This window comes from Adiantum capillus-veneris, chromosome 21 (assembly GCF_014529385.1).
Source record: "Adiantum capillus-veneris isolate H3 chromosome 21, ASM1452938v2, whole genome shotgun sequence".
Taxonomy (NCBI): domain Eukaryota; kingdom Viridiplantae; phylum Streptophyta; class Polypodiopsida; order Polypodiales; family Pteridaceae; genus Adiantum; species Adiantum capillus-veneris.
This window is the reverse complement of record NC_140951.1, coordinates 148367436-148386076: the sequence shown is the minus strand read 5'-3', so window position 1 is coordinate 148386076 and position 18641 is coordinate 148367436. Positions and strand designations below refer to the sequence as shown.

Below are 18641 nucleotides of genomic sequence, written 5' to 3'. Positions count from 1 at the left end.
TCTTCCGTTGCAAAGTTTTCAACAATTTTTGAACTTCATGTTACCTCTCTGATGCCCCAGGTGATACCTCCTCCTCCGGCACCAGAAAGTATGAGAGCTTCCAACCGACAATCTTGTCAGCCGTCTGTTCCGATCGGGGGAGTCTTCAGGAATATGGTGCAACCATCTTACCCTAATCGAGTGCAACCGCCTTTGCCACCGCCATTGCCCCCACCTCCACCACCACCGCCACCAAGCTACAATGGTTGGAGCCCATGGATACCCTTATTATCCATACCCGGGATATGCGCCTAACCAACCCAAAGATTTCAAAGACGGCGGCACGACAGTCAAATTTTTCACTTTTTCCGGGGTGAAAGATCTCAAGAAAGCATTGCAATTCCTACAACAATTCGACAACATGTATGCTTTGAGGAACTATACAGAAGAATCCAAGATTTCTCGAGCAGCGGGATTTCTTAAAGATAATGCTATGCAATGGTGGAGTTCAATCGTAACACAACCGTATGCTCCAAGGACCTGGCAAGCTTTCAAGACAGTTTTCGCACGTAGTTACATGACTTCTATGTTTGAAGTCCAGATTTTGGCAGAGTGGGGGAACTTGAAAATGCTTGCCACCGAAACCATGGACGAATATAACCAAAGGTTTCTCGACGTGTACCTTCCGGTGTCCTTCTTTAGATTTGTTCCCTTGGAGGCCCAATGCGAGCGATACACCATTGGACTACCATCACCATTGCAAGAATATTGTCTATCTAAGCAAGTCTCTACCTTGCAAGAACTTATGGACCATGCCGCGGTTGGCTACAAACTGATAAAGGGAAAGCTAGAGTTTACCACAGAAGAATCTCCGGCCACCCACGAACCACAACTCTCGCCAACAAAGAACAAATTCTCGAGAGTCTCGTGAAAGTCAACCACAAAGGCCTCGTTTGACGCCTCAACAACAAGACACCTTACTACAAGAAGACCGATGCTTTGGATGCTTTCAAACAGGGCATAATCATTCTAATTGTCCCAAACGCACTGATAGACTAGAGGAGCCGATGCCTGCACCAACGGTCGACAGAACCCCAACGCCACCTCCTGCTAAGAGAGTTAGACCTGCTGTTGGACTAGTTCCTGATATTTAAGGCATACGCCTTGAGAGTACAAATGAATTGTGTCGAACATATGGCAAAGTCAATGGCTTCAAAGCCCTTATTTTCTTTGACCCCAGAGCTTCAGAGAACTTCATCCATCCAGAATTCTTAAAGCAGATGCACTTTGATTATGATGCAGAGGGGGGAGAAATTGAAGCTGAGCTAGCCACAGGGCAAACTTAGAAAGTGGTACCGCTCATTGGTGCTCTTCCAGTGATTGTTCAAAATTATCATGGAAAAGCTGATTTCCACATCATGAAGTTGGGCAATTGCGACGTTCTGTTGGGCATACCTTGGCACGACAAGAACGATGCGACTCTCGAGGTTTGGAACCGAACCGAACCGTGATGCAGAAGGACAAGTCAATCGTCCTCAAAGTTCGGTTGTCCAAACAAAATCTCGAATGAACTCTCTACTTGTTTTTTTTCTTATAGCTAGAAAGTATTGTTTGAAATTTGTTTGAAATGGATGGTATCTGTTTTGAACTTGTCTTGGTGCCGATTTGAAATGTTTGACTCTGGTTCTAATACTGGTTTCAATGATTGGTGATTTTACTCCCGGGGAGTAGTGAGAAATGTTGTGTTGCTATTGTTTGAACCTTCGAACGACGCAGACGGGATGTCTCGGTAGCGTTTGGTTGTATGCCTGTAAAATAATTATTGTTGACTCCCGGCCCGGACCTGGATGGTTATGAGGGAGGAGTATTAAGAAGTCTGAGCAGTGGTTACTCTCATCATCTCCAAACGACGGCTGCGGTTTGGGGGGCGTTTGGTTGTAAATAGCCTCTATCTCTCCCGGCCCGGACCTTTTTAGGTTATGCGGGAGGAGTGATGAGGGAGTCGTTGAATATCTCCAGGCCCGGACCTTGTTAGGTTATGCGGGAGGAGTGTTCATCGGCGGCTTTATGTTTCTGTCTTGTAACATGCATATGTGAGCATTTGTGTTGCATTGTGATGTGCCAACCAGTGAATATTCCTAATTGGATGAGATTGCCTGGGTATGTAATTTTAGTGCATCAAGATACCCGTGGAAGATCAATACGGTCTGGGTGCATCAAGATACCCGTGGAAGAGCAATACGGTTTGGATGTGGCAAAACTGTACGTATTTCTGCTTTTCACGCTCGCGGTGCTGACGTGGCAGGATTGTACAGATTTTTGTAAATTGCGTTGGCAGCTTTTTGGCATTGCTTTTTGGACCAGAAGCTTTTGAGTTTTGAAGGCTTTTCACTGTAACTGCTTTTCAGGCCAAGGGCCTTTAAATACGAGGTTAGGGCTCATTCTTTGGCATGCTTCGTGGAGAAGTGTAGAGTCTGGAGTACCGGCTTGTACTGTGTTGCTGCAATATAAAGAAATACCGAAAGGGGCGCCAAGGTTTTGGGCCAATACTCTCTGGGGTGGAATTCCGCCACTCTGTGTCGCGTGTCGTCTCTCTCTCTCTCTCTCTCTCTCTCTCTCTCAGTTCAGTTGTTATTGAAGTGTTAAAAGTCTGTTCAGTTTGTTCTTTTCTATTTGCACGTGGTGCCCGTCTTGTGACAGTGGTATTAGAGCATTCAACGTGTGCTTTTCTGAAAGCATATAGGTCCTACAAAAGAGCAGACAGAGCTATTGGAATTTTAATTGAGGTATCTTCGGCCTCCGACCCCGGACTTATTAGCCACTTCCTACCCTTACTTCATCACGCATCGGGCGCGCTCCGGTCTTCGTCGCTTTGTCTTACAGGGCATAAGCCATAAAGAAACCAAGACTTGGAATTCATGGATTCAGCAGAATATTTGTAGTTTCTGCTCAACGAGCTTCACGACATTCTTTCGCAGCATTCTAGCAGAATCTTCCGAGACTGCAAAGTTTTCAACAATTTTTGAACTACATGGTACCCCCTCTGATGCCCCAGGTGATACCTCCTCCTTCGGCACCAGAAAGTACGAGAGCTTCCAACCAGCAACCTTCTCAACCGTCTGTTCCGATCGAGGGAGTCTTCAGGAATATGGTGCAACCACCTGACCCTAATCAAGTGCAACCGCCTTTGCCACCGCCATTGCCCCCACCTCCACCCCCACCGCCAACAGGCTACAATGGTTGTAGCCCATGGATACCCTTATTATCCATACCCGGGATATGCGTCTAACGAACCCAAAGATTTCAAATATGTCGGCATGACAGTCAAATTTTTCACTTTTTCAGAGGTGAAAGATCGCAAGAAAGCATTGCAGTTCCTACAACAATTCGACAACATGTATGCTTTGGGGAACTATACGAAGAATCCAAGATTTCTCGAGTAGCGGGATTTCTTAAAGATAATGCTATGCAATGGTGGAGTTCAATCGCGACACAACCGCATGCTCCAAGGACCTGGCAAGCTTTCAAGACAGTTTTTGCACGTAGTTACATGACTTCTATGTTTGAAGTCTGGATTTTGGCAGAGTGGGGGAACTTGAAAATGCTTGCCACCGAAACCATGGACGAATATAACCAAAGGTTTCTCGACGTGTACCTTCTAGTGTCCTTCTTTAGATCTATTCCCTTGGAGGCCCAATGCGAGCGATACACCATTGGACTACCATCACCATTGCAGGAATATTGTCTATCCAAGCAAGTCTCTACCTTGCAAGAACTTATGGAAAGCTAGAGTTTACCACAGAAGAATCTCCGGCCACCCACGAACCACAACTCTCGCCAACAAAGAACAAATTCTCGAGAGTCTTGTGAAAGTTAACCACAAAGGCCTCGTTTGACGCCTCAACAACAAGACACCTTACTACAAGAAGGCCGATGCTTTGGATGCTTTCAAACAGGGCATAATCATTCTAATTGTCCCAAACGCACTGATAGACCAGAGGAGCCGACGCCCGCACCAACGGTTGACAGAACCCCAACGCCACCTCCTGCTAAGAGAGTTAGACCTGCTATTGGACTAGTTCCTGATATTTATGGCATACGCCTTGAGAATACAAATGAATTGTGTCGAGCATATGGCAAAGTCAATGGCTTCAAAGCCCTTATTTTCTTTGACCCCAGAGCTTCAGAGAACTTCATCCATCCAGAATTCTTAAAGCAGATGTACTCTGGTTATGATGCAGAGGGTGGAGAAATTGAAGCTGAGCTAGCCACAAGGCAAACTCAGAAAGTGTTACCGCTCATTGGTGCGCTTCCAGTGACTTCAAAATTATCATGGAAAAGCTGATTTCCACATCATGAAGTTGGGCAATTGCGACGTTTTGTTGGGCATGCCTTGGCACGACAAGAATGATGCGACTCTCGAGGTTCGGAACCGAACCGAACCGTGATGCGGAAGGACAAGCCAGTCGTCCTCAAAGTTCTATTGTCCAAACTAAACCTCGAATGAACTCTCTACTTGTTTTTTTATTTTATAGCTAGAAAGTATCGTTTGAAAATTTGTTTCAAATGGATGGTATCTGTTTTGAACTTGTCTTGGTGCCGATTTGAAATGTTTGACTCTGGTTTTAATACTGGTTTCAATGATTGGTGATTTTACTCCTGGGTAGAGTAGTGAGAAATGTTGTGTTGCTATTGTTTGAACCTCCGAACGACGCAGATGGGATGTTTGGGGATTGTTTGGTTGTTTGCCTTTAAATTATTGTTGTTGTGACTCCCGTCCCGGACCTGGATGGTTATGCGGGAGGAGTAGTAAGAAGTTTGAGCAGTGGTTACTCTCAGCACCTCCAAACGACGCAGCCTGCGGTCTGGGGGGCGTTTGGTTGTAAAAGGCCTCTATATCTCCCGGCCCGGATCTTTTTAGGTTCTGCGGGAGGAGTGATGAGGGAGTTGTTGAATATCTCCAGGCCCGGACCTTGTTAGGTTATGCGGGAGGAGTGTTCATCGGTGGCTTTATGTTTCTATGTCTTGTAACATGCATATGTGAGCATTTGTGTTGCATTGTGATGTGCCAACCACTGAATATTCCTAATTGGATGAGATTACCTGGGTATGTAATTTTAGTGCATCAAGACACCCGTGGAAGATCAATACGGTCTGGGTGTGATGGCTAATTTTACTATGCCGGAATATCAAGAGTTTCGATATGGACGAAAGGAGAAGCTAATCCCGTGATCAAAAGAGACGAAAGGAGAAGCTAACTCCTTAACGAAAAGAGAAAACTGATTGTCCCTCTGAATGTCCCTCGAAATGACTGTCGAAAATTTTTGAGCTAACTTGAGTTGTTTTGGAGATATGCTGTAATCGCGGACGATTACTCTCTTGCAAGAAGGGGAGATGTCACAAACTGCTGCCGTGTCAAAGCCCTGAAGAAGGGAGCCAACTTGCAGATGTCGGCCAAGGGGCCTAAACCCTAAGAAGAACAAGTTATAGAAGAAGAAGTTCTACCAACTTATGGGGACCCCGTCCATGGTGCCCCAAATGACATAAAGGATTAAAATAAAGCAAGACCCACACACACTGTCAGTATTGCGTGGCAACTGATGATGTGGTAGCTGTACGGAGATTTTCAAAAATTGCGTTGATTGCTAACGTGGCAAAACTGTACGGATTTCTTCTTTTCACGTTGGCGGTGTTGACGTGGCAAGATTGTACGGATTTCCGTAAATTGCGCTGACAACTTTTTGGCATTGCTTTTGGGACTAGAAGCTTTTGAGTTTTGAAGGCTTTTCACTGTAACTGGTTTTCAGGCCAAGGGCCTTTAAATACGAGGTTAGGGCTCATTCTCTGGCATGCTTCTTGGAGAAGGTGCAGATTCTGGAGTACCGGTTTGTACTGTGTTGCTGCAATATAAAGAAATACCGAAAGGGGCGCCAAGGTTAGGGGCCAATACTCTTTGGGGTGGAATTCCGCCACTCCGTGTCGCGTGTTGTCTCTCTCTCTCTCTCTCTCTCTCTCAGTTCAGTTGTTATTGAAGTGTTAAAAGTCTGTTCAATCTGTTCTTTTCTATTGGCACGTGGTGCCCGTCTTGTTACAGCTACGGAGATCCAGACGGCCACGATTGAGGAGAGGGGCTACACAACATCGACGGAGACTATAGCAGCACTCATGCACATGAGCAAGGACACACAAACTCACAAACACTAAAGCGAACAAAACAAGAAAGGGGGGGTGGGGAGGCTTTAGAAACCCTTGCAAGAACTCTCCACCGTTAGGTTGCTTGGAAGGATGTCTTTGTAGCAACGTGAGGAAAAGGCAACCGGAGAATCTAGGCCTAGATGGGCAACAACTAGTGGGGGACTCTGTTGGCCATGCACGGGGCAAATATTATGAGGGATTGCGTATAGGGAAAGGGTTGACATGGGAGATGCGCCTTGAGTGAAGATTAGTAGGCAGCTGGTGGCACACGCAGGGTAACGGGCCGTGAGGGGATCAAGTGTGGAGCTGTTGCAACCCGATATGCCACCCCACCATCTCCTCCCTTCTCTCTCTCTCTCTCTCTCTTTCTTTGTGTCGGTTTAGTTTTCCCAACACCTCAGGTGCTTGGCACCTTTTGTATCTCACTAGGGTTTTTACTTGTATTTGAGCTGGCTGAGAGGACACTTTGGTGTGCACCTTTGGGTGCCTTGTGTCACGCGTTTGGTGGAGGAGAGGTATACACCGTTTTACACTTACAATCTTCTCTCTCCCCTCTTCTTTCTCATGTTCACTTTTGTCGATTACGTATGGGAGATGGAATTTCAGAATTTTTTGCAAGCACCATTGGTGTCAAACAAGGATGCCCACTTTCCCCAACCCTCTTTGGGCTACTCATTGATGAATTGGAATGCATGGTTCTTGATTTTATGTAGCAAGAAGGCATAGAAGAGGTTAAGATCGGAACTGCGGTGATCATGTTTTTGCTTTATGCCGATGATATAGTGCTCTTGGCACATACCTTAGAAGATGCACAAAAGCTTATGAGTGTCTTGGAACGCTTTTGCCTACATAGCGGGTTAGTCGTGAATGGATCCACAACCAAGGTTATGCTTGTAAAGAACCTCAATGACGAAAATCCATGCATTGTATACAACAATGAGCAACTTGAAGTGGTAGATTATTTCAAGTACCTTGGCCTTGAGTTTCCATCCAATCATAAATGGAAGGATTGTGCAATGCGTCGCTTGGAAGCTGGAAAGAGGCCTTATTATGCATTTGAGAACATGTGCAATGCTGGAAGATCAAGTGTTGGGCTCTCAAAAAGTACCTCTTTGACACATTGGTGACACCGGTGCTTCTTTATGGAGTGGCGGTGTGGGGTGGAAGCAACGGGAAGTCTACTTGGAAAGAGTTTGAGAATGTTCAAAAGCGTTTTCTCACCAACTTTCTCCAAGTCAAGGCACAAACACCCTACATGCTCTTACTTCTTGAGTGCGGATCGCTTCCCATCGAGGTCTTGGGCATGCAAAGGATTGTGGAGTACATGCTTAAGACACAACGTAGCCCTTTGCATCGACTTCCTAGAATCGCATATGAAGCAAGTCAAAAGGTCCAAAAAGACATGCAAGAGCAAAATACTAAGCTCGGGGTGGATGCTTGACATCAAGAAATGGTTTGGAAGATGGGATGCATGTCACTCGATCAAGGATGCGTCGATCGATTCCCAAGTTAATGAGGCCTTCTTACAACGCCAATGTATCACGGCTTGGGAGAAATCCGCAGTTTCTTGCTTCAGCCATTACACCACACACGTTGCCCCAAACTAAAAATCTCTCTTCTTCTCTGAACGAGGTAATCGAATCCATCCCTACATCCTTGAGTACATCTTGTTGAGTGCAATCCGCACCATTGCCTCCATTCGTCTTAGCTCCCATTCTCTACGCTGCGAGACAGGACGTTGGGGCACTGGCGAGGAGTCTCATCGACTTTGCACCTTATGCCCTCGTCAAGTGCGAGAGTGAGTACCACACACTACTTGAGTGCTCAGCTTTTGACCACATTAGGTCCTCTTTTCCCCATATATTCAGCCATGAGCTCTCCCTACATACCTTCCTCTCCCAACCACGATGTGGACTCTCTATTGCGACGCTCATTTCAGCCATTTTTGAGCATCGAGAGTCACTTATGACCTCCACTCACACCACGTGAGATTGTCCAGAGCCTCTGCGGCCTTGGGAGGGTTGGAGAGGATGTGTTTACAAGTGCAGTTTCAAGAACCACGAACAAAACTTTGGCTCTTTGATACTGTGGTGGCTTCGGCTATGCTTTATGGGGTCCAGATTTGGGGACTATCTGTGGATCAGGATAATTGGAAGTCAATGGAGAGACCTTTGGTATCTATGATTTCCCGAATGATTAGAGCCAAGGCCTCCGTACCACACGCGATTATCCGAGCGGAACTAGCTGCCCCTCCGATAGAAATTGAAGCTCTTACCAGATCAGTGTCCTTTATACATGGTTTATGGGATACAAATAATTGCCGATATACTAGATTGGCCCTCGAATCCTCTCGACAATTAGCAATGAAAGGAGATACATCATGCTGGTATGCGCAACTGTCCTCGTGGTTTCAGAGACACGGGTTCAGTATGGAAAGATTACCCCCCTTCCAATACTCTCTTGAGGCTCCATCACTGGCAATCACACGAGCGGAGATTAATAAAATCATGCGCTAGGATCTTATACAGTTGGACACTAAGAGGACATGGGTAGACCCTACACAAGAATTAGGCACAAAGATGGCCGACTACAAAGAAAACTTCCTACAGCTATCTGAAGATGGTTTTGTGATTCGCCCGAGCTACATGGATACTCACCTGTCTCATGGTTTGAGATGTGCTATTGGCCAGATTCGTACATCCTCACACCAGCTGGAAATTGAATTTGGCAGATTTAGGGGAATGTTGAGAACTATGAAGTCCTAATTTGTAGCCATCTAAACCTCACAAACATGAAGTTTAGAGTAGTATAATTGCCAAAATTTGAAAAAAAGCCAAAAGTAGGACCCGTTTTTTCACACAGTTTAGGTTCAAAACTGTTGTGCAAGAGTAAGGTTAATGGTGAGATTGATACTCCAAAAAAAAAGGATAAGTTTTTTTCAGCTCATAAGGCAACTTTGTGGATATATAGCACCCAGAAATTCATTTTCATACTCTTCAAATAATTCAAGTAAAATGGTCACTTAACAGGACACAAAAGTGTCCAACGACATAAAAGTGTCCTATTTACCATTCTAAAGCTAATCTTCCTTGAGTTTTGGGGGACCTAATATGCTATATAGCATAGTATATGATGATGGTTGAGTTTTCTAATTGCTGATAAATACGATACATTTTAGAGTAGCAAGTATAACTTTCTCCCCCCCTGAGAACAGAATTTGCAAGTTATGCGGAATGGAGCCGGAGACAGAATTACACTACATATGCCATTGCACCGTATACTATGAGATACGTGGGCGTTTCCATTGCCTATTTAAAGAAGGCTTTGGACCTCTAGATAGAGTCATGCAATACCAAGATCAAAGGTGCTTAGGCCTGTACCTACTGGAACTACATCGGCATAGGGATAATCTAATGAGAAGACAAAGAGCACTACAGCCTCAGAGGCAGATCACAGATTTCTTCGGATCGAGAGAAGCAGGAATGGAAGGAGAAGCAAGAGGCCAGCAGCAAGCACAAAGGAGTACCCACATTCATACCAAAGGCACCCTCATTGACAGGGCGATTGAGCTTAGGAAATCGAGACGACCACGACCGAGATGCAGAAGTACACTTCATCGGAGGAGACTACAACAAAGGATTAGAAGTATTCTAGCCAGACACCAAGAATGCTCCTAAGAAGTTTATCTAATACTTTGTATTTAGTTATTCGCATTTATTTTCACACTTTCACACTTTTCAGACATTGTAACAGATTCACCACTTTTGTATCAGTTTGGTCTCATAGGTCACTCTGGCCTTTTGAAGACGTTAATATAACATTTCATTTCATTTCATTTCATTTCTCTCTCTCTATTAGGAGGAGTTGCAGAGTGTTTTAGAGAGGGGTTGCGCTCTATGTTACAGATAAGCAAGCTAGATACACGTGGGTTAGAGTGCGGACAGAGGGTTGTAGAGCAGTGCATATTTCTATATGAAACGTTTGTCGACTCACCTAAGGGAGAATCGCCATACATGATCTTACTACAAAAGCAAGGTTTTTACAATGATAATAATCAAACATGGATACCAAAACCAGGTGTCCATCAAGTCATAGAGCAGAAGGGGAAAATGCAAAAGACGGTGGTGTAGCTAAAGTTGGTAGGTGCTATGAAGAGGGCAAAGCATGGCTTGTGTGTCCATTGGTGCATGCCAAGGCGTAAAGTAGATACAAAGGTCATGGGCAGGCAGGTGGTTACGGATGTGCATGCATGATGAGGTTTTTTGGCCAAGGTGCTTTGCCATAGTGCCTATCAAAGGTGGCTGATCAAGGTGTCCAAATTGCTGAAATGGAAGTGCCAAGGGTGGCCCTAAAAAGTGTTCTCCAAACTGGTCCATACGGTTCATCAATCAGAGCTACGGTGTGCAAGATATGGCAATTTGAAGATTGTGGTAATGAGGATATATGGGCGTTCTTAAGAGAGGGAGATGTCGGTTACCCGGAGACTTCAATGCTAGGACATTGTTGTTATCTGTCATCTTTCTTTGACACGTTGGAGGAGATGCTACTTGAGCTTGACCTAGGAGAGAGACATGGAACAGAAATTTGAGGATACAGGCAAGTAACCAAGTATGAAGGTATTTTCTTCAGTTGGGCACTTTGCATGGACTAGCCATACGTAATGGCCTTGTTATATATCCTATCTTTGCAATTTGTATGTAATATGCAGCGGAAATGATTGACGGTGACAACTTAGGATGAGTGCTTAGTGCGCACTCTAGGTTCCTTTTATTTCATGAGAGAGATGTGCAATAGACTAGAGAGGGAAGAGAGAGATACTGTAAAGGTTTTGTGAGTGATAGAGTGAGAAAGAAGACTAACACCGGATAGGGTCCCAAACCTCCCTCCAAGGGCCCCCCTCCCTATTGCTAGAGAGAGATTTGATTTAAATGCGGATATAATGGTCCTCGATGCCGTAATGCTGATGGGATCTTGTCGTAGATGCTTGGATTTGCGGGGCTAAGGGCTAAAAATGCAAATGCTAGTGAATCCGACTTGGATCTATGATTGCGACTGCGACCGCGACGAGGCTATGGGCTGATCTGGTATGGCTGCTGCTGATGATGGGCTGAAAACTGAAACCGCTGGTGCTGATGATGTACAAGAGGTTGATCTGATGCTGTGGCTACTCTGGAACAAAATGCTGATGGCTGGCTGATGCTGATGCAAAAACGCCAAGGGAGCTGGTTGAAAATGCTGATGATCTGCTGGTCCTGATGACTATGGCTGAAAACGCTAGGTTGGAGATGGGTGTGCTGATGAAGATAGTGATGATAGCTGAAGGTTGAGGCTAGGCAAAAACGCCAGGGTGTTGAGGAGGGTACTGCTAGCCAAAAATGCTAGAGGGCTGGGTATTGTGGTTTGAGTGTTTGCTATTCATCGGTGGTACTAACTGATGGTGAGAATGGTGACCCTGGGGGTCACCTTTATAGGTAATGCAAGGTTGGGTCGGGAAGGCTTAATAAAAACCTCACGACTTGCTAAATGCTGGGCTAAAAGTCAATTATTAATAAGTCACTAACCTACTAATAAGGGGTGCTTCACATGCTAATCTACCTAGGCCAGGTACTAATGCTATTGTATGGGAACACTCCCCAGTGCCTACACCTAGCAGACATTGACTATGCTCATGTGCAATCAAAGGGTATGCAACTAGGCTAAAGTGCCTGGACATGCACGTCCTGCGTACAGGCTCACAAGGGTATCTTAACACCTCCTAGGCTGTTCTAAACCCTAGAAGTAGGAGTTAGCTTGTCCACATGCACATAGGGTTAGATGTGCACCTGGCATTGTACTTGCTTCCCGCATGGTGGACATGGCCTTAGCTTTAGCATTGTGGATTACGTACCGGCTCCTATACCACTTGTCTCACGGATTCATGCAATCTCTCACACACCTATTGATGGTGCAGTTGATCATGCTTTCTTAGTGGATGTTGAGCACACCATTGATCAGGCTCAAGACACAGCCTCTCAATATCCGAGGTACTTTTCTGTAGAGAGACTGATCATGGGAGATCCATAGGCTACTCATTAGGATGATCCTTGGATACCATTGCCAGAGATTACATAGTGCCTTATTGAGGTTCTCCACACAACTGCAACCATAGCCTTCCCACCCTGATAGCCTACACAGAGAGCCTGTTCTGGGACCATGCCTCAAAATAGATGGTACAATGATGTGCCGTAAGACGAGAGGCTGCTTAGAGCGCGAGGTGGCTTTTGGTTCTACTTCACATTGAGAATCTTAGAGACTCTCGATGTCTCATACGCCGAAAGAAGAGAGCTGTCTTAGCTCAGCCTGAGAGAGATTATACCAGCTTTACTTGAATTAGGACTCAAAAGAGATATAGAGACTTTTTAGAGAGCATTCTCGAGTCACACCTATCACATCTTGCGATACGTGGGAACTATATGTAGCTATTTTGTTAACTTTGCCAAGCCAGCCTCCAATGCCAGACCCACCTGAGCCTTGTTGAGAGACTTGTACATTTTTCACATTAAGTTTGGTTTGTAAAGCCATTTATAGACTTTGAAGGGAAGAGCACAGGATCATGATGAGCTGGTGTTTGAGCATCTTTTACACTCCAGAGGTATGATGGGAGAGCTTTGGGCTTGTATGTTTAACATAGCTATGCGTGATGGATTTCTAGAGAGTTGGAGCACAAATACCATTGTGCTCATATTCAAATCAGGAGATTTGATCTTGCCGACTAATTATCGCTCTATCATGATTGGTCATACAGTGGCCAAGCTGTATACATCCATATTGGAGCACGAGTAGGCCGTTGGATAGAGTGACACGGTCTTTGAGCACAGGGGCAGACAAGTTTCTGGAGAGGGTTTTCCACTCTTGATCACATTCTCACACTCGGGGCAATTATAGAGGAGGGCACATAAGAAACGGATATATTGTTGCTTTGCAGACTTCCGCAAAGCCTTCGATACAGTTTTGAAAGCCAAGCTGATGCGTTGACTACATGACATGGATGTGCCTAGGGAGCTCATATGGGGGATTATGGGACTTTATGAGACAATAGTGGGTAAAGTGTTCACATTAGAGGGTCTCTTAGGACCTACTTTCTCCACAAATGGGGTGAAACAAGGAATCTTAAAAAAATTCAGCACAAGTAAGAGTAATTTCAAAGCTGCAATTACACGGGCAATCAATGAGTAAACCTTCGCAGTAACCGTGATGAGTCCCTTGTAAAAGAGAAAGTTGTGAAGACCTGATTTGGTTTAAGTTTTAATGTATGCATGCTTCAATGCTTGGAAGAATTTAGCCACCATCAATTTCTCAATGTAAGGTTTTTCTTTTATGTGATGATTATTTGTGATTGTCATTTCTGATTCTGATGAATTTGGGTGCTTTTTTCAGGTAACTATTTACCAATTGCTGGAAAACAATGGGATTGCAGTGCTGCAAACATATGTCGATGATGACGTGGGTTGCTATCATTTTCAGTATCAATTTCCATTTTAACATTTTTGCAACTTTTTGGTGTGTATCACTAGATAAGTGGATGTCAAGACGATCTTCCAAGCTGTCTGTTGACTCTTTTTTTTCAAGATATTTTTAATTTATTAAAATAAACATCTCAAGGGCACAGCCTTAGTATAAAAGTATAATACCGATCTTCACAGAGGCATGATCCCCAAAAGTCCATAAAATGTACAAAAATGACCAAAATTAATTCTTGGTCCTCAATCTCTCAGATCTCCTAACATATGCATTTATATCGTATTTAGATTAAAGAGGAACCTCATCCTTTACATGAAGGTACAATCATTTCTCGAGGAGTGCTATTGGGCTCAGGAGAATCAGGAGGAATCTCCCGAAGGAGTGGATCCTGTGGAGGGCTCTACGCCTGTACACTTGTCCCACTAAAGGCATCTCTATCTATCTTTATCACCTCCTCCTCTTCTTGCCTTTTCTCCTTGTAGCTCTCTCAGCCTTTGTGTCATAAGTTGGTGACGTGGCAACCTTTAGGGGGGTTAGGGCTGCTGAGACTAACTGAAGACAACCAGTAGAGTGGGGGAAAATCCTAAAGACATTTTTACATGGATAAATAGGAAGGACAGCAACGTGAATCACGGAAGTCCTGCTAACTTGGTAGTTGTATGGGCACCCATTGAAAACGCGGACAACTTGTTGACGTGGCACCTATACGGATTTCTCCAATTTCCTGAAGCAGATTTTGACACCAGTTTTGGCTCAAGTGCTTTTGGGGAAGTTAGGTTTTCATGTGAATGCTTTTTGAGTCCAAGGGCCTTTAAATATGTATTGGGGGCTCATTCTCTGGCATTCCAGTTGCACGAAGTAGAGAAGAGCCCCGATTGTGAACCTTGTTAAAGCAATAAAAAGAAAAACGGAAAGGGGCTCTAGGGTTAAGGGGGCCGGTGCTCTCTGGGAGTGGAACTCTGCCACTCCTTGTCTCTTACGTGGAATTTTCTCTCTTTGTCTCTCTCTCTCTTGAGTTGTTTCGACGTGCTAAAATTCTGTTCTAGTATGTTCTTTTTAGTTGGCACGTGGTGCCCTCCTGTTACAGTGGTATCAGAGCTTATGCATTTGCTTTTGTGAGAGCCCAGGGATCCCTTCTTAACATGATAAGATGATGCTTCTTGATTCTATAAAGTACATCCAATTCCTCCTCAACGGAACTCTGCGACATACCCTAGTGAAAGATGCATAAGAAGTTTCCCCAACTTATGTTATCCTGTCCTATGGGGCCCAAAGGGACACAAGACATTAGAATACTGACATGGCAGAACGTACGGATTTCTGCGATTTGCGGCAGCCTATTGACGTGGCTCAACGTACGGACCCCCGCGATTTGTGGCGCGTTTTGCGGCAGCTTGCAGCGCCAACTTTTAAGGCAAGATGCTTTTGGACTAGTAGCATTTCATGTACTGCTTTTGGGCCAAGGGCCCTAGTTGCTAGGGCCTCTCTCTCGCAGATTAGCTTGGGAGCACTGCTGGGAGAAGAGGACCCTTAGACATTGTACTTTGTGAAGCATAATAATATAGAAATACCGACAAGGGGCACTAGTCTTTGGGGCCAGTCTCTTTGGGCGTAGAACTTCGCCGTGCCGTGTCGTCTCTCTCTTAGTTTTGTTCAGTTCTTTCAGTTTCTCACGTGTGTTGCATTAGATCTTCGGCTTGGAGTGTCCAAGTCTATTACAATGGTATTAGAGATGAGACGATTCTTCTTCTACGAAGGATCTGATCCCTTTACTTGCAGCACACATGGATTCAGTCGACGAATTCTGCCAGGAGGAAATTGTGGCTCCCGACCACTCAGGTTCGGGAGAGAATGATGGAGATTCAAATTGACATCGGCCATCTTCTGAAGATTCGGAAGAGTAGGGCCCGTCTCCACCTACTGAGTACAAAAGAATGGAGATGTAGCGTCAACAGCAGGTTGATGCTTGTGCCCAATAAATGCTTCAATATTCCAAGGATTCTCAGTATGTGGAATTTTTGATCAAGCACCTGCTTGACGAGATGCATTCTCGATGGCGTACCGCCATCCGTTCAAAAGATGTTTTCCGAGGATGAATTCGAGGAAGCAATACAACGGCGAGTCAGCAGACTCATGAAGACCAAGAAGCAACCGTTGAAACAGAGCCGAGCAGCAAACTATCCAGGCTACTTGGGTCGAAGATCTACTTTTGAGAATGCACGAAAGGCAAAGAAACATGCGAGATTCGAGGGTGTTTCCAGCTCATCCTCATCCTCTTCTGATAGCTCGGAGAGCTCTTCTTCCTTTGAGTCTGGTGACGAGGATAGAAAGAGCAGGAAGAGGACAAAGAGTTAGAGACATAGCAAAGGCAAGAAGAGCCGATCTTACAGAAGATCTCGGAAGTATGCCGATGGTTTGGACGAGGATTCTTCCTCCTGTGAAAGTTTGGATTCTGATGAGCTGGTGTTTTCAACCGAAAGGAAGTAACATTTACAGATCCAACCATTATGATTTTCTTGAATATAAGGGCAAGAAGCCCAAGAATTTGAAGGAGGGTGGGTAGGCAATAAAGTTTGATACATTTTTTGGCTTTAAGGATACCCACAAGGCCCTCGCTTTATCCAACGGTTTAACATAGTCTACTCCGGAGGAGGCTAATCGGAGCATTCCAAGGTCCGGAGGGAGGCATCTTACCTCAAGGGGAATGCACAAGCCTAGTGGTTTACCTTGCTTCTACGGAGGGAGGCACCAACGAAGTGGCTACAGTTCAAGTGAGTTTTTACTTCCTCATGACTCACCCAGGAATACAAACGTGATGTGATCACAGCTTGGAATGATGACCTATTGTCAGAGATTTTGGGACACTTTTCTAAGTTGCACATAAGCCACGAGAATGCATTGGACAATATGAAGATGCACATGTAGTGGCCACGTGGACAATTTCCAACAACTTGGAATGCAGACGTTGGAGCACCCAATCCAGTTTCTGCGCAGCTGATACATCCCAAGCTAGCGGGTAACCCAAATGGCGAACTATAATGTGCGGAGGAACAATCACCCCAAGCCACAATATCTTATGCCAATCACTCTCTTTCAAAGGTAACAACTTGGATTTACGAAAATTAACTTTGAGGCCTACTGCCAATCCAAACAAGTGAAGAGTATGCATAATTTGCTATACATCATCATAATGATTGCGAGGCATAAATAAAGAATCATTTGCATAGGCCTGACCGATAAAGTGCTGTCCAGAAGGTAGAGTTAGGCCATGCAATCTACTAATGGAGGTCAAAGAATCCAAATACATAAGGAAGGGGTGTGTAGCGATTGAATAAAGCAAAGCACTGAGAGGGCACCCTTGCCTTACCGAGCATTCCAAAGGCCAAGATTTTGTGAGAGATTCAGTCAACAAACCTGCAGATGTGTGTGCATACAAGAAAAATACGACACGGGATAACCTAGGCCCAAATTCCAAGTGTTGCATGGTTTCCGCAATGTAATCCCAAAGAACAATGTCAAATGCCTTTTCAATGTCAACTTGCATAACCAAGACATCGCCAAGGGCTTTAATTTGCTACAAGTATCCTTTGCCTGTTTAATCTGTTGTTAGGTGCAGCGGAATGATTGTTTGCGCTTTGCTCAAGATGAGTGCTCCGAATTGTGCTCAAGGGTTCCTTTTAGTTCTTATGGAAGGGAGAGCCTTCCGTTCTTAATGGAAAGTGCTATGATCACAAACAAAGTGAATGAACACTGTGCGTGCAAGTGAATGAGACTGAGAGATAGAGAGAAGAGAGATACGACACCAGAGACCTCCTCCGAAGGCCCCACTCTTGTCGGCGAGAGTGGTCTACTTATGATTGCACAAACTGGTACAACTGAATGCAAGTGATTGATGCAAGTCTAGGCTACGACGGTGACGACGAAGTCGACCTAAGGGCTGAAATCTGCAAATCTTGTATCTGCTGAATTCTGACTCTATGTTGATGACGATGTCGATGGGGACGATACGACGACGACGCGCTGAAAACGCAGAAGCTGAAATCTGCGTTTTCCGGGCTGAATCTGTAAACTTCGCGGGATCCGATCGTGCGGCGAGGAACTGCTGCGGGAAGGTGAGATCTGCGAGGTTTGGGGCTTGATCTGCGATGTCCAGTGTGACATAAAAAACGCGTTTCATGCAGATGAAACCCAGAAACTCCGAAACCTATGAAACGTTTTGCCGAAACGCATGAAACGGACATGCATTTTTTATGAAACGTTTAAAATTGGGGCTTTTTTTTCCAGAAACCCAACGCTGCAGTTAACAGATGATTGTGGTCCCTAAAACTTATGGTTTGTGACATTGAATTAAGTTTGAACTTTGTTCAATAGAAGTACTTTGCTAAATGAATCAATGATGCATCAGTTATGATTCATGAAACTAGTGGCTGTATTTTAACTTTCATCAATACTGAACATCTCTTTGATCGTGCTCGCTTGAAGTTGCTTCTAATCAGTGAGCATATCTCTCTCTCTCTCTCTCTCTCTCTCTCTCTCTCTCTCTTGTGGACATTAAAGTCTAGAGTCATGTGTGCTACATTGTATACATATTTATCATATTTTATTAATATATAATTTAATGTCGTTTATGAAACCTGTTTCATGTTTTTGACGCTATGAAACGAAACGTTTCAAAACCTCGAAACCCCGAAACGACCGAAACCACGAAACGTTTCATGTCACACTGGCGATGTCTGACTGCTGAAAACTGAAAACGCTGATCCTAGGGCTGATTCTGTCGCGGTAGATCTGCAAAACGCTGAGGTTGCTGGCAGATGCAAAAACGCTAGGGCTGAAAATGGAGTTTTTGTCTCCAGGATTCTGCAGATGCAAAAACGCTAGGCTGATCTGCTGTGGTCTTGTCGCCGTGGCTCTACAAATGCAAAACGCTGGCTGATCTGCGGTGTCTTGTCCAAAAACGCTAGCCA

The 18641-nt window shown here is 44.8% G+C and overlaps 1 protein-coding gene across 4 annotated transcripts in view; it reads left to right on the top strand.

Annotated features, from left to right (window-relative positions):
- The window catches only part of FIE (Transducin/WD40 repeat-like superfamily protein), a 175093-nt gene that overhangs the window by 19927 nt on the left and 136525 nt on the right, over window positions 1-18641 (top strand). For all 4 annotated transcript variants that reach the window (XR_015185730.1, XM_086494381.1, XM_086494383.1 and 1 more), the window contains one exon: window positions 13591-13656. Coding sequence is in view for 3 of the 4 variants with exons in the window: in XM_086494381.1 (XP_086350507.1) it covers window positions 13591-13656 (66 nt within the window). In the remaining variant the exon portion in view is untranslated. The remainder of the gene's footprint in view (window positions 1-13590; window positions 13657-18641) is intronic.